The sequence below is a fragment of the Arvicola amphibius genome, chromosome 14, assembly GCF_903992535.2.
Source record: "Arvicola amphibius chromosome 14, mArvAmp1.2, whole genome shotgun sequence".
In the NCBI taxonomy this organism is placed as follows: domain Eukaryota; kingdom Metazoa; phylum Chordata; class Mammalia; order Rodentia; family Cricetidae; genus Arvicola; species Arvicola amphibius.
The window spans coordinates 13,218,298-13,234,377 of record NC_052060.1 but is presented as its reverse complement, the minus strand read 5'-3'; the positions used below and the strand labels follow the sequence as shown (position 1 = coordinate 13,234,377).

The 16,080-nt window shown below is 45.3% G+C and overlaps 1 protein-coding gene across 5 annotated transcripts in view; it reads left to right on the top strand.

Annotated features, from left to right (window-relative positions):
• The window catches only part of Slc22a15 (solute carrier family 22 member 15), a 56,508-nt gene extending 47,143 nt beyond the window's left edge, over positions 1-9,365 (top strand). For 2 of the 5 annotated variants that reach the window (XM_038312037.1, XM_038312039.1), the window contains exons 9-12: positions 3,193-3,313; positions 5,080-5,152; positions 7,141-7,329; positions 7,838-9,365. In XM_038312037.1, the coding sequence (XP_038167965.1) occupies positions 3,193-3,313; positions 5,080-5,152; positions 7,141-7,329; positions 7,838-7,927 (473 nt within the window). In that variant the 3' untranslated portion in view covers positions 7,928-9,365. Of the gene's footprint in view, positions 1-3,192; positions 3,314-5,079; positions 5,229-7,140; positions 7,330-7,837 lie in introns of all 5 variants that reach the window. The other 3 variants (XR_005283189.1, XR_005283188.1, XM_038312038.1) reach the window with 3 other exon arrangements.
• Positions 9,366-16,080: the final 6,715 nt, after the last annotated feature.

The following is a 16,080-nucleotide window of genomic DNA, read 5'->3' as shown; positions in this document are numbered from 1 at the left end:
TAGAAGAAAATGTCCGTAAAATGTACACACGATGAAAGATTGAATCAAAAATAGAGAATGGGATCTTACAACCCAGTAATAAATGGACAAAAGAGCTATTTATTCCGATGGCCACAAAAGGACTGACTTCTGAAAAGTTTGGTACATGGAAAGATGCATATGTTATGCAAATCCACTTTTTAAAAACCATAATTTCAGTTTGATTTTCCTTTTAAGTCACTTGCTCTTTTTCTCCACACAATACTTTGACCATTCATCGGTAGTAACTGGCAATGTAGGTCAGGAAGGCAGGAGACGGGCTCAGTGGCTGCAGAACCTTCCGGAACAAAGCCAGCCAAGCAGCAGCTGCACAGGCAGGAATCCTAACAAAGAAAGCTGTCTGCTGGTGACACAAGCCATCTTGGGGGAGAGGTGGAGTCCCCACAAGAGGTGACTGCAGGTGTGTTGGCAGGAGCAGAGGAGAGAAGGTTCAAGCAGCAGATGGGGTTGCTTTGGCCTGTGGCCAGAACCAGCCTCCCCAGATGAGCTATAGCTGGAGGTGTCTTCCAACTCACGTGGGAATCCTCTGGCAGCTTTGGACCCCTGTGGGGGTTGGATGACAGTCTCTGTGTCCTCTGTGTGAATTTAAATTTCCAGATGGCAATCTTCAGTCCTGTTAGTAAAGATGTAGGATGCCTCCGTGTGGTTCTGAAAGATGCCACTGTGCCTGGGGCAGGGTGTGAGGGAAACCCATCCCTACCAAAAGCCATTTGCAGTTAAAAGGTAGCACACGTCAAGAGGAATAAGAGATGTTTTTATTCTTGAGCCAAATATAAATGACCATGGTCCAGGAACCTATATAGATGCGGGGTGCCCAGGATAACATGTTCTGTTAAGGAAGCAGTTGCATAGGCTTTTCCTAGTCATGGAATAAAAGAAGTAATAAATACATGTACTGTTTGCATTTGTGGGGACCACAGGCAGACGGGTTATAGCAGAGCGATCAAAACAACAGCAATTCTGTTACAGGTTTCACATGCTCTCTGGTGGCATTTTGTCCTTGGGGTCGGTAGGAGACATTGGTCCACTAGAATACATTTCAGAGGCTTTTCTTTACGGTTAAGAGGTGTTAGATCAAACACGGGGGTGGGGATGCGTGGCTGGTAAAGGCACTGAAGGAAGCCTGATGATTGGACTGTTCACCTGCAACATTCTAACCCATTGCTCCTAACATGTAGAGTCTACATAGGTGTCTTCTTTGCTTTCTGGGAACTTCAATTTACACAAACAATTAGACATGTTTGTTTTGGTCAGTGCTACTCAGTACCTTTTCCTGACTCAGTTTTCTAGAAAATAGTGATGAAGCTCATATATATCCTCATTATTGGTTTACATGAAGTGTATAATCTCATTAAATTGTTACCAGAAGTGAGATCTGGTGACCTCAGAATCCCAGACACATACCTTGGAGCAAATGCTTGTCTTTCTAGAAAGACCTTGTAGCTTAAATATATACCGCTTACACTAGCAAAGATCATTCCCAAATATCTTGGCAGCATTGAATGCAACCCACACGGTTAAGGTGCCTGGTCATGGTCTGATGGCACCATGCTGAAGTAGATGGAGCTCAGTCTCACAGTTAAGCAGGAGAGGCACATGGTTTTGGACGAGGTATGTGATACGCCCTCCTCACTGGCCACTGAGGCAGCACAGACACAAACTATTCCCACAACATTCACGCCAGCTGGAGTCCCAGTGCCTTTTAGCTCAACAGACACTTAGTCATCAACCGTGTGGCCTGTTCTACAGAGAATTCTGTGAGTCTGACCGGTATAAATAAAATGCCGACCTTGGCATGAAATATTGTGAGATGTCTTTTTGGCAAACAAAAAGATGGGAAGTGAGTGACAAGAAGAGTGCCTGCGGCGACAGCATTGGCAATCGGGACAGTGCACTGGGGGGAGGAGGGCGGCAGGCCAGAGGCTGCAGCTAGGGAGGAAGTGCAGGGGCAAGGTTGACAGCGGCAGGAGTGGGCGCAAAGGGTATGAGCGTTGCTTTCTTCTCACAAGGAGAAAACTGCATTTTGAAGGCAGAGTTGTGACTGCATTTTGAAGGCAGAGTTGTGTGGACTTTTGAAAGGGAGACATTCGGTATGTTAGACAGGTAACAACTACAGAATCCAGTTAATAAAGGAAAGAATCAGGATATTAATATTTTAGTAAAGAAATGAAACTGAATTATTCTTGCATTTTGTCAATAGATTAAGGACTTCAAATCTAATTACCAGTTAATAACCCAAGCAAGAAATTGAGGAGAAAAGAAAATTAGAAGTTTTTTCCAAATTTCTTTCATCTTTTTTTTTTCTCTACAGTATACTGTTATATCCCTCAAAACTTTAATGAGATATTCCTCACCTCAATGGAATACTTGTATATTTTAGATTTTGAATATCCCACAAAACCCACAAGAACTGTGTGCTCACAGTTTGATCTCCACGTACAGAGTTCTCTCAGGAGGTCCTCACCATTGGGAGGAAGTGAGGTCTTTGGGAAACATACCCTTGAAGGGGATCTTAAGACCCCCGCTTCCTTTTCCTCTCTTGCTTCCCGGCCACCATGAGGTAAAAAGTCCCATCATACATTTCTACTGCCGTGCTTTCACCTCACCTCAGGGTTAAAGCAACAAGGCCAACCAGCCATGGAGAAACCCCTAAAATCTTGAACCCAAATAAATCTTCCCTCTCAAGTTGACCACTTTAGCTGTTTTTGCAATGAAGTAAAGCCAGCAAACACAAATAGCCAGGTATAAGAACTGCAGACAAAGGCGCTCAGTCTTCCCTTCCTGAGTATGAGGTCAGGGGCAATAGCACCTGTGGCAAGTACTTCCCGTCAGCACAGAAGTATTCGGGGCTTCTCGTGAATAAATGAACCTCACATGTTCCTGAATGACAGTCAGTGTGTCAAATTGCAGGGATAGCACTGTGCGTGTGCGTGAGTGCTTGTGTGTGTGTGTGTGTGTGTGTGTGTGTGTGCGCGCGCGCGCGCGCGCGCATGCATGCATGCATGCATGTATGTGAGTGTGTGTGTTGGGTAAAACCTTGTGGTAGGCTTATGGAGATGAATCTGAATGTTTCTTGCTCCTTCACAGTAAAATGTGTCATTTGAAAGGCCTGTTCTTATTGTCGTCTTCACAAGCGTTATCTGTCCTTCTCAGACACAGGTGTGTTTGCCGTGATCAACAGCCACTCCTTGTCCTTGCTGGGGAAGCTGACGATCAGTGCAGCCTTCAACATTGTTTACATCTACACCTCTGAGCTGTACCCCACTGTCATCAGGTATGGGGCTCATGTGGCTGCATCCCATTCAGGCCTTCTTGGCTTTGTTGACTCTGCTTCTGTGGGCAGAGATGGCCTTCCTTACCTTCGCATGGGCATCTGTCAGTCATGGAACATTTAATCACCCACTGTGCAGTCACTATTGTAACACTGTGAGAGACACCGTGACCAAGGCAACTCTTACAAAAGAACGCATTTACTGGGGGGCTTGCTTACAGTTCCAGAGGGTCGGTTGTTTTAGATGGGCAGTGCATGCTTATATAAGAAAGAACATCTTCTATCCTAATGTCCCAGCTTCAGGGTGAGGCTGTAGCCTCAGCCCTGCTGCCTGTGCCCTGGGCTGGTCCTCTCTCTGCCAGTCCTGTGCCAGTCTCCTGAGGGATCATTTGAACGAGCCCCTTCTGTTTCCTCATGCAAGAGCCCTAGGGGTGCTTCCCACCTGTTGACTTGAGGTCTCTTGCCAGAAACAGCTGGGTCTGCAGTTGTCTGCTTGTCCCTGATTGTTTCTGCAGCCTGATGTGGAACTTGGGTACCACACCATCCTCACAGGCGCACCTTTCACGCTGGCGGTGGGGCTGAGACAGAAGTGGATGGCCATCCTAGCTGGAAATAGTTCCCTTCTCTCTGCTCCCTCTCTACCCTTCCGCCTAAACTGTCCGTGACTCTCTGGGTTACCTGACAGTGTGCACACATCATTTCCTGTTACCTGACAGTGTGCACACATCATTTCCTGTTACCTGACAGTGTGCACACATCATTTCCTGTTACCTGACAGTGTGCACACATCATTTCCTGTTACCTGACAGTGTGCACACATCATTTCCTGTTACCTGACAGTGTGCACACATTATTTCCTGTTACCTGACAGTGTGCACACATCATTTCCTGTTACCTGACAGTGTGCACACATCATTTCCTGTTACCTGACAGTGTGCATGCATTATTTCCTGTTTACACACCTGGCTTTCAATAGTTAGCTGGGTTTTTAACAAATGGGCTGAGTTTTTGGATCACAGAACCCTGGTCCTCTGGCCGTATTATCTGATAGAACTAAAGTCCGTCTTTATCATGAGACATGCTCAGGTGCTCATTCCATGTCATATTCTGTCTAATTTGGCTGTTACTATCCTTATGACTATTTCAGTTCATTAAAACTTCAGTAATCAGATGTAGCTCTATGGTTAAGAGCCCTGGCTGCTCTTGCAGAGGACCCAGGTTCAATCCCCATCACCCACATGGTGACTCACCAATATCTGTAAGTCTAGTTTCAGGGGATCCAACACTTTCTTCCACCTGCCAGGGGTACCAGGCATGCATGTGGAGCATATACATGCAGTCAAAACATTCATACACATAAAAAATAAATATAAATCTTTTAAAAATAAATCAGTTTCTGCTGACTATGGTGGCTCATATCTTGAATTCCAAAAGTTGGGAGCAGAGATAAAAGGATTGTCACAGTTCAAACCAGCCAGGGTCGCCATAGCAAGACTGTTTTTTATACAAAACTTCATTTCCTTATCCTCATGAGTCACATTTCGAGGCCTGAGAGGCCTCGTGTGTCTAGTGAGCTCATCATGGTGGTGACCCCACAACTCTTTGGCCTCAGAGCAAGGTCCAGTAGGCGGCACTGTACCCTCTACTTAAGAATTATTTATGATTTTGAACTCATTGTATTCTTCCAATCCAGGATATTTAAACAATCCCCCTGATACTTAAAGATCTTATTTGATTAGTTAATTTGTTTTTTTTCTTATGTCTTTCAGGAATGTTGGCCTTGGAGCGTGTTCCATGTTCTCCAGAGTGGGCGGGATCATTGCCCCCTTCATACCCTCACTGGTTGGTTTGTACCTCCTGGTTCTGTCCTTCCTGGTTCTCTGCTTTGGAACTCATGTGTGCTTTTGTGTAGAAAGAGGTAACGAACAGCTTCAACCAAGAGCAGCTGCACAAACGTGAATCTTGTGCCTTTCCCATGAAGAGCCCAGTATTCTGTCAGGCAGATGGACTGGGGCGTTCCACCCCTGTGGGTCTGGCTTTTTGTTCCTCTGGACTCACTGTAGGGTCTGATGATACAAGCAAGCCCCTTCCCATAGACATTCAGAACTAGTTAATCAATACTTATGACGTTCTGTGGTGTGCTGGGCTCTCTGTGAAATACTCCACAGATGTTGCTGCTGGTAACCGGCAGAGCAGCTGTAAGAGGTGGGCGTTGTCATCCGCTCTAAAGATGAGACGTGCCCTAGCAGCGGGTTGAATATATGCTAGCCACTGGGAAAGAAAACTGGAGAAGAGACACACCTAGCAGCATGTGTGCCCCTGTCTGGGGATCAGGAGAAACAGTGACCACTTTAAAATCCTTGCAGCCTTAAAATGCTCAAGTTCGGTGAAAGCCCTGGGGCCCCTGCCAGTCTCTCCTTGATTTTGCTAGGTGGAGGATAGACAGGGGCAATGGGGCTGGGAAAGGGTCCTACAGGGTCCTGCTTTGTGAAGTGGAGCTAGGAAAAGCATCCTACGGATAATCCAAGCCCCGTTTGTGAAGCCTGACCAGCTATTATCGAACCCAGCTTTCATGATAAAGGCTTTAAAAAAAATAAGACTATCTTAGCCCTGGAACAATAAATGTCTTAACTGATAGACGGTCATGAGATCAATCACGGACCCTTGAGCTGTCTCAGGAAGGACTCAGACACATGGTAACCAAGAACACTACCACTGCCTCCCAGTATTGTGTCTTCTGAGGGTCAGAATGTCCCTTTGCTGTAAAATGTCCTTGGGGCTGCAGTTCAGGCTTTCCTGCCACGGCAATAACTAAGGGTCCAGACCATTTCCTCACTTATACTAACAAAGACTCTGGATCCTAAACTGTTTATACAAGAGACTGGAGAAGTGACCCAGTGGTTTAAAGCAAGTCCGCTGTTGTCAAGAACCCTGGTTTGATCCCTGCGGCCATGTCAGGTAGCTCCCGACCTCCTATAACTTCAGGGGCTCCAACACTGCCACAGACACCACCCCATCCACTCGCATACCCACATACACATAATTAAAAATCCAGAAATATTTTAAAATTATATCACAATGTTATTATATAATAAAATACCATTAAAATATTACTTATACTATGGCTTTGACACCGCCTTTGAGGAATTTTCTAGAAGATCTTGAGAAAAAAATAAACTAAAGGTAGAGCCAGCCCATTCATTGTTGGGAGCTTGTGCGTTGAAAGAAAACATTGACTTGCCCTAAGAATACCTTTTGAATCTCTAAAGCAACTGTTGTCTAGCATCATATTCAATTCAAATAGTTTAAAACTCTGAGTACCGCAGAACTTTTTCTTTCAGTTTGTGCTTTTTTAATCTTGGGCCTGTCAGTGGTAATGTTCCAACACACTTGACAACTTCCAAGTTCATTATCAGCAAATAGTTCAGGGTCATCTTCATCGGAAGAGAACATGGAGTTCTCTGCGGAGCAGACTTCTCCATCAGGTGGAACGTGGACTCGAGTTCCTGTGAACTCTGCCTGTGAGGGCCTCTGAAGCTCACAGGGAGCCATGGCTGTGCCCAAGGTGTCTGCCCCAAGGCTTCTAGTCCATATTCTCATGCCACCCTTTGGCTCACTCTGATCCATCTCTGCGTGCCCGAGGAGACATTCAGTGACTCCCGGGGATAATTGTCTTAGAGCACTAAAAACCAAAACCACGGTGCATGGTGTCATCTAGCAGGAAGGTGCTGACTAGGCAGTAAGCATGGCAGTCCTCCGTCACAAGACTGCTGATGTCACCTGCTAAGAGACTGATAGCTCTGTTTTTGTTCCACTCCCTGTGCCCACAGAAGAACGTGCAGTGGTCTCTGCCCTTCATCGTGTTTGGAGCCACCGGCCTGACCTCAGGCCTCCTGAGCCTGCTGTTGCCAGAGACTCTGAACAGCCCTTTGCTGGAGACGTTTTCTGACCTTCAGATGTACTCCTATAGGAGGTTAGGGGAGGAAGCTTTGTCTCTGCAGACCTTGGACCCTCCACAGGTAGAGAGATGCTGCTGTAACCATCCAGGTCTTCCACCTGGGCAAAAAGAGTTTCTGAAAAAGGCAAAACAAAACATAAAGTTCAGATTGAAAATAAACTAAAAATTAAAGGTGAACTGAACAGCAGATGTTTTAATAAATAAAGATGGTAATGGATTCATTAGCTTCCTTAAAATACTCTACAGATAATTCCTTAGGAAAACAGCTGTCATCAAGATACGTTTGTCGGGGCAGGTGTATAGTTCAGCTGGAAGGGTTTTTGTGCTAAATGCATAAGGTGCTCTGGGGTTTGATCCCTGGAACTGGGAGTGGCGGGAGGTAGAGGCAGAAGGATGAGACTTTGATCTCAGCTACATAGCAAACTGAAGGCTAACTTCATCTAGGTGCGACCCTGCCCTAAAACAAGACAACAACAAAGCTGTCACGTGAGCAGACGGGTGGTAATGCTCCTTTAGGCATGGCATGACATCATTCTACTGCCTCTCCAAGATCTCCTTTGCCATTTCAGGCCCTGGACAAGGCCAGCCCCCTGGGGAGCGAGAGCGAGGAGGAGGAAGAGTTCTATGATGTGGATGAGGAGACCCAGATGATCAAGTGAAGAGCCCCACATTCCTGCCCAGAAGCAAAGCCTCATCATCACGAGTGCCTCGGGGTCGGCCCACTGACACCTTCCAGACACAGAGGAGGCTGGAGGAGAGATTCCAAAAGGGAGAACCTTGGCACACCGAGAGAATCATTGCTAATTGTTCAGAATTGAGGCTGAGCTCGGCACCACGCCTCTGGTCACACAGCTCCAGTTTCCTGTCTAGGTGGCTGACTGTATCCCATGCTGCTTCCCATCCTTGGGGCTAAGAGCAGATGTGTGAAACTGCTCGCAGATTTACTAGGGTTAGCCAGAACTCCCCCCAAGATGTCATCCTCCTAGTAAACTTGATGTCTGTCCCTGTCACTTGCTGCTCTCCACCAGGAGTCTTCAGATGCTTCCCACCCATTGATTGACAGACAGCGCAGCTTGTGCCTTTAGTCTGAGATCATTCGCTAGTGAAAGCCAGAATCAACAGAGCAATTTACTGCCACAAGAGGACTGGCTGTGACTTGGTAGCTCCCTGTGACACTTGTTTTGTGCAATGTTTCCAGTTCCCATGTGGAAACACTTGGGAAATTTTTCTTTGTGAGATTCTAGGGTCAGCAATAACTCAAAATCATGCACAGTCCATAATGAAAGTCCACAAGCCGGGGAAAGTCAGCAAGCAATGTGCTGACACTCTTTACCTGTGACTTAACCAAGAGTGTTTGCTGTCTTCATGTGCAATGAGGGATCTGGACGGCACACCAGGCCTTGAATTCTGCCCTAAGTGAGCCTCTAGTTGTTTACTCAAAAGGCGTGGCAACTTTTAAAGAAAAAGTTGAGTTTTCATTAAGTGCTTCCACTGATTTCCAAATAAATCCAAATCACACTTAATCTGTTTCTCGCAAAGCTTGAACACTTTCAGAGAGGCGTATAAGCAGAGAGTCCATGTGTGGGCAGTTGATCACTTTCCCAACCCGGGAAACTGCTGTGTTTAGAAAGTCTGTTTATGCTCATCTTCTGGGAAGAGAAAGCACATAAACGTGAAGGGAAGGTGCCCTGTGGATGCTTCTGGAAATCATGGAGACCTGCATCCTGTGGCCTACTCCATGTTGTCTTGGCTTCCACTAGCACTATACCCACCTGCTCCTTTGTTGTTTTTCCTTTATGCCCTTGCTGATGAGGGAGCCATTTCTACCACTGTAGAGAACATTGGCCATGATGCAGTGAAGCCCCTAATAGGTGACACTGTGTCTAGCTGTCAGGGAGGTTATGGAAGCATCGTGTCTGCAAATCTCAGCAAAGTGTGCCCCACACCCCCAAACTGTGGAGCCCCGCTTCTCTCTTCTCTAGAAAATGGAGGTCAGCTCTCTTTAGGAAAGGAAGAGAAGAGCTTCCAGAAATACTTGGTTCTTGTCAAATAAAGTGTTTAAAATAAAGCAGTAATATATATATAAATATAAGTATATATATATATATATATATATTGATTGGTTTAATCTCTCTTTATAAGAATAATATAACCCATTACAGAAAATTTCATATTAGAAGTTGGAAATTGTATCCATCATCCAGCCCCCAAGGAAAGCAGTGCCATGGCTTCACTTCCCACGTACGTTTTCCTGCTCTCTGTTGCCACTGAGTTTCCTGTTGCTTCCAGCTGAGTAAGTGAAGGTCCTGTAATTCTGACAATGTGTTTGTTTTTTTCCCAACTAGAAGGTAGAAGAGACCTCAGTTTGAATTATGTGTTGTGTAATAAGACTGGACTGGTTGTTGGCTGCTCTAGTTAGATATATATTTTGTTCTTCTCCCTAGACAGCCCTCTAGCATAGTTTAATAATTATTTCCACTGCCTTCAAAGATGGACTTTATTCCCTATGATAACTGTTAATACATATTGATGGAACAGAATGTGCACATGTATATACGTGTGCATTGTTGCAAGTACCGGAAATCTTCCTTGGTAGGTAACATGTTTTGTTTGTATAGTTAGTCCACTAAAAGCATCTTTAAAATAACAGTAAGGGTATCTGAAAAGATCATAATGAATCATATTATAAACTATCTACCTAAAAATACCTATAATACATGTAAGTCCATGTATAAATAAACACAAATAGTTTAAAATTTTTTCATCTGAGCAGACAGTGCTCCTACCAAGAACCATAGACTAACAACAACAAAAAAAAAAACTAACATTAGGCTGACCAGCCCTCTTCTGAGTTGGTCAAGGATGTCCAAGAGACTCCTAAAATATTATGGGCTATTACTGTTGCCCTTTGGTGTCCCCACCCCCAGAAGTGGAAGGTAAGTCCCTGTTGCTGAAGACATCATGAGCTTTGGATGCAGAGCCATATATATATTTGTGTGTGTATGTGTGTTACACATATGTAACAATAAAAAGATGCCATGAATTCCGGGGGAACCATCAAAAGTAAGGAGTTTTTCCCTCACAAGTGACAAGCAAAATATAGGACACATAGGAAAACTCAAGGTTTCAGGCCCACAGATCTAATGGCTTGTGTGGTTGCTGCACTGTGCGGTCCACTGAGAATGCTGCACTTCGCTTTCTGAGTCTTCATTTAAACCATGGCCCCTGAAGCGCCAGAGCTTGCCTGCCCTGAAGCAAGAGAGGTTTTCTACAACTCTCAACATGACATTAACAAAATACAAGAAGAGTGGTTTCTTGACATTGTTGAAGTGACTTTGACCAAAACAGGCACTGTCATTGCTGTCACCAATGAAGATACTTTTAGTATATAGTTTATATTCTTTGCACATAAGTGTTAAGTAACTGTCACTTAAGGTTGGAATTGAAATCCCACTTTTCAGTAGCACTTCTTCATACAGCTATTTTATCATTGGTCCTTAAGTTGCAAAGGTAACAAAGATGAAGGGATTTTTAAATTTCCTTTCTTTATTCCTTCCTTCCTTTCTCTTTATTCTTCTCTTCCTTTCTTTAACAGTTTCTTTATTAATCCTTTGGGAATTTCACATCATTTATCCCAAGTCCACTCATTCCCTACACACCCCCATATCCACCCTTCACCCTTGCAGCATCCCCCCCCCGAAAAGAAAATTTTAAAGAAATCAAACAAGACAAAAAACAAACAAAAAACCTCTTCGCTCCTCCGTCTTTCTCCACCTCTCCAAACTCTTCATCTTAGTGACACTGGGAGCCTCAGTGTGCCACACAGCGTACACTTTTGTTCAGTCAGCTTACTCACAAGTGTTCACTGCAGTGAGTCACTGGTCTGGTTCAAGACTTCTGGTTTCTGGAACACCATCATCACTGGAGCCTCGCCGGCAGTCCTCTAACACATCCTGTGGCCGCCCTGAGTCATGGTGATCCTGATGGCATCCACGTACTCCAGCGCATCATAAATGGGGTAGATGTTAGGGTGGGACAACACAAGGCCCTAGATGTAGGCGTGGGTGATAACTGAGTGGGTCATTCCAGGCCTCTGGGGCCACCCTCCCTCAGGCAAAGGGCAGAGCACGACCGCCCATGCCTGGGCCATTGGGGCCATTTCTTTCATGCCTGTGGTGAGGGGTGGGACCATCTTTCCCAAGAGCGGGGGAGGAGGGCAGCTCTCCTTGGGGGTCAGGGACAGATCTCTTCTGCAGTATCCAGTGAGGGTCATGGCTAGCTTTCCCAGGGCCAGTGAAGGGCGAGGCTGGCTCAGCATGGTCCTCAGATTTTTCATCACACATGGTTACATAGGAACCCCTGTGTAACATAGGGGCCCCCTGTGGTAACACGGGCCATAGACATCACACAGACCCCAATTGCAACAGGACTATGGACCCAGACATGGCCCTCGGCAATAGCTTGGGTCCAGACACCACTATGGTCCCTGTGGCAGATCAGGTCACCCAGCTCAGTATAGCCCCAGCAGCAACATGGCTCTGAGACACCAACATGGTCTCAGCTGACTCTCCAAACCCCAGACATCTGCACAGCCCTCAGCAGTAACAGGAGCCATGGACATCAACTCAGACCCTGGCTGCTGTAGGGCTACCAGAAGGGAAGTATTACTGCCTTCCTCTTGTGAATTTATTAACGGACCACAGAAAACAGGCCTTTTGTTCATACGAGTGCATTAGGAATACAGTAGCAACTTTAACAAACACAGAACCTGCTAGAAATTGTGAGCGCTGTATGAGACGGATTGTAAGTAACAAGAGAACCCCAGGAGAACAGTGTTAAAGAATACAAAGATGATGCATTGTGAAAAATCCATGGGTGTGGCACATCAGAGGAGAAAGACTTGTAGCCACTTCAGTGGGTACAGCATTCAATACTCATTCCAAACTAAAGCTATCAACAGACTTAAGAATACAGGAAGCACTAGCAAGATGGCTCAGCCTGAATCTCAGTTCAGTGCCTGGGACCCATCTAACGGAAGCAGAGAACTGGTTCATGCAGGCTGTCTTAGGGTTTCCACATGTGCACACGCATGCATAGTGGTACATGTAGACATGCAAAGTAAAAATACAGAAGGCTATGCTAGTAAAATAAGGGGTGTTGTAGTAGATATGATGACTGACCCACCGCACCTGTGTCCCCTGGTACCTCAGTCTTCAGACTTTCTTGATCCTAAACCACAATAAAAAACTGGCTGGGGCCCACAGGATGGGTCAGTGCCTAAAGGCACTTGCGGCCCCAGCCTGGTGCCTGACTTTGGTCTCCAGAACCCACGTAAAAGTAGAAGGGAAAGAACTGACTCCACAAAGCTGTCTTCTGATATCCACACGTACACTGTGGTGTGCACACACCCACACACATACATCATGCACACATACATGGCACGTGCACAATTAAAGACACATATATGTATGTGCTCGTGTGTGCAAATGTGCACACATAGGTGTTTCTGTGGGTGGAGCCCAGAGGCTGATGTGGAGACTCCCCCTTTATCAGAGTCTCTCACTGAATTGGAGGTCCCCACTCTGGCTAGACTGGCTGACCAGGGAGGCTCCGGGGCCCACCTGTTTCCCCCTCTGAGCAGCGCGGCTACAGATGCACGCTGCTGCGTTCAGCTTTTACACAGATGCTTGGGATCCTAATTCGGTTACTTATATTTGCAGAGCGTGCACGTTACACACTGAGCTACCTACCACCCCAGCCCAAGAAATGCTTTTATATAGTCTCTCCTCTCTCCTTAAAGATACATAAATGTGCATAAAATGGAAAATAAATTTGTGTATAGCTTTTATGAAAGATAATTCACCAACAGTTTTGTTTCTCTTTTTTTGTCTTTTGTGAGACATAAGTCAATTTCAAGATCTGTTAATAAGTTGTAACACTATTTGAAAACACTATTATCCTGGTGTTGCAGAAGCTCTAAGGCTAAAAATGTACACTGCCTGGACTCGCAGCTCTGCTTCTTGATGCAGCCTAGCTCCAGCCAATCAAACACAGAATTTAAAATATTGACATGAGCGAGCGATCTGCTTTTTATGGCTGGGCCCCATAGTGGGGGAGCCATTTGGGTTTTTTCAGACACTATTACCAGAGATGCTGATAGTCAGTGGCCATGATAATTAAAAATAATTTTTTATATTGACTGAGATAATGTCAGAATTCACATTGAAAATTAAAGATAAAAAAGACAAACCTTAACAAGTAGTAAATAACCAGACTTCCCAGATATCAAAATTTGAATGGTAATCTTGGTCAAAAAAGATGAGTAGCACACAAAAAAAATTCCATAAAAATTAGTCAGATACTGGAACTGAAGAAAAAGGAATTTACTGGCATCCTAGTAGAAGCATAAATTTGTTCAGCTGGATTTTTAACAAGTCAGGTTGAAAGTGTGTATATTCCATAATTATGGACACTTTTTCCCCCTCAGTTTCTTAACATGACTCACTGCAAGAAACATAATTTTGCACAGCGTTAAACGGCATGTTTGAACACACATGCAAGCATAATTCTATAAAATAACTACCTCTGTATCCACACTGTTCTGTGCTTTCTGCTTCACCTTAAGGAGCAGAGAATACTGGTGACGATTCTGAGACGATTCACAGCACGTGAGGTCAGAGCATGCAGCTGTAGAAAGCAGACACGCTGTCTTAGCTGCCATGGTTCTTGCTTAGTGCACATACATGCAAGGAGATGTGTGCAAAAGAAGTCCCTCTGTGCCGTGATTAGTTGTTGCAAACCAACGAACGTATATATGTACGTATATATGTATATGGACAGCTCGGAGAATGCGTACACTCTATTTTACATGCCCATGATGGACTAATAACAGAAGTTTAAATACCGAGGTGGGAAGGTATCAAGAGTGAGTGACTCTGAGGTAAGGAGAGTCAGTTTTCTTTAAGGCCGTGGCTCCTGGTAGATCAACCATGTTCGAGTGGATCCCTCCCCACAAGTATATAGATAGCACAAACTATAGTGGATGGGCGATCAAATTTTTTGAAGGGGACAGGAAGTTGGGAGGGGGATAGAGAGGATCCGGGAGGAGTGGGGGGTGAATATGATCAACATACATTGTATGAAATTCTCAAAGAATAAAGTTATTTCTTCACAGAAGAGTGAGTGACTGTGGTGCTCACTAAGTGAAGAAATTCCTTTTTGTGCCATGCTTCCCCACCAGGATAATTACTGCTGTGTTACACAAATATAGACGCCTTGTGCTGATTTTGTAGAGAAGTCTGTCCTTGTGGCCACATGACAGCCTAAATTTCTCCTAAAAGGGAGACTTGCTTCTGTAGAAATATCTGGGCAATTCTAGCGCTTATAAAGGTTAGAAGAGCTTATGTATTAGAAATGGTAAGGGCCGATTTATCCAAAGGACCTAGTCTAGACCATGTCAAATAATTGCTTCTGTATAAAACTTGCTTTCAGAATCGAATCTCTGCTTCAGAGTATAAGATGAAGAAATGGAATTAAATGATTGTGTATGATGTGCACACACACACGTGTATGCTCAGATTAGAGAAGAGTTTAATAGAAGAGTTTCCAATGCAAGGGCAGAGATGGGCAGGGCAGTGAGGCGACACCTTGTAGGACCTGTGAGGCCCATCTCAGGGAGCAACATCCAGACTGATGTTTGCCAAGATACCTTACGTGTGCCAAGATACCTCTCCAGACACTCAGAAGTCGGTGAGTAGCTGTCCCCTCGGAAGAGGAGGGCTTCAGAATGACTGAAACTGTCTGTTCTTGGCTATACTCACACCAGAGTCCCGTCGCTTCCTGGAGCCATGTTCATTATTACAGACACATTTTAGCAAGCGTGTGGCTGCTTGCATGCCTCCCCTGTGTGGCAGGTACCAGGCCCTGAAAGAAGAGGTGCTTACCACTGCCTACAGATGGGGTGCCATCTGCCAGACAACCCCTTCCACAACATCCCAATGTCCTGAGCTTGTCATCAAAGTCTTGTCTCACCACCCTGAGGAAGCTCCTGAAAGGAAAAAAAAAAATTAACCATGGTCAGCAAATGCTTTAAATTCTCACATGCCACCCCCACTTCCTTGAGAATACAAAATAGCAAGCAAGTGAGCTGGAATGGATGGATATGTCTATAATATAATATGTGTTCTGATGCCGCAGTTAGAACAGGAAATTTAATTCTGGTGTTCCCAGGAAAGAACAGAGGGAAGAGGGGGAGGGGGGCAGAACAGGAGTTAGCCTTCAAACGGTCTTCTCAGGATTCGGGAAATCAGCGCTGCCAATATAGTCTACTGGGGTGGAGATTACGGTCAAGGAGGAGAGGCAAAGGGTGGTGCAGAAAAGACCCGATGGTTAGGAAGTGCCCGTCACTTACACATTACACATCCCATCACATCCGAGGGCTTTACTGGTCTTCGGGAGTGATGTGGAGGTGTGTGCGTGCAGGGGTCAGGGACTGGCCCCCTATCTCCCATTGCTACTGGAACGAATTACCACACACACCCTGAGTTCAGACATGATGGTTCTGGAGGTCAGAATACAAAATGAGTTTAAAACTCCTTCAAAGTGAAGGTGTCTGCCCGTGGGACTGTTTTCCACATTCTCCAGAGAAAAATCCATCTCTTGCCTCTGCTCTGGCTACTTCCCTAGGTTGCGGCATTCCTTGGCCTGATGTCATCACTCAGGCTCACTGAAGTGCCCCTTTGTCCCTCTGACCTCCTGCCTCCCAGGAAGATGGGCTCCAGTGTATCATTATCAGTCTGCCCAGGGAATTCAA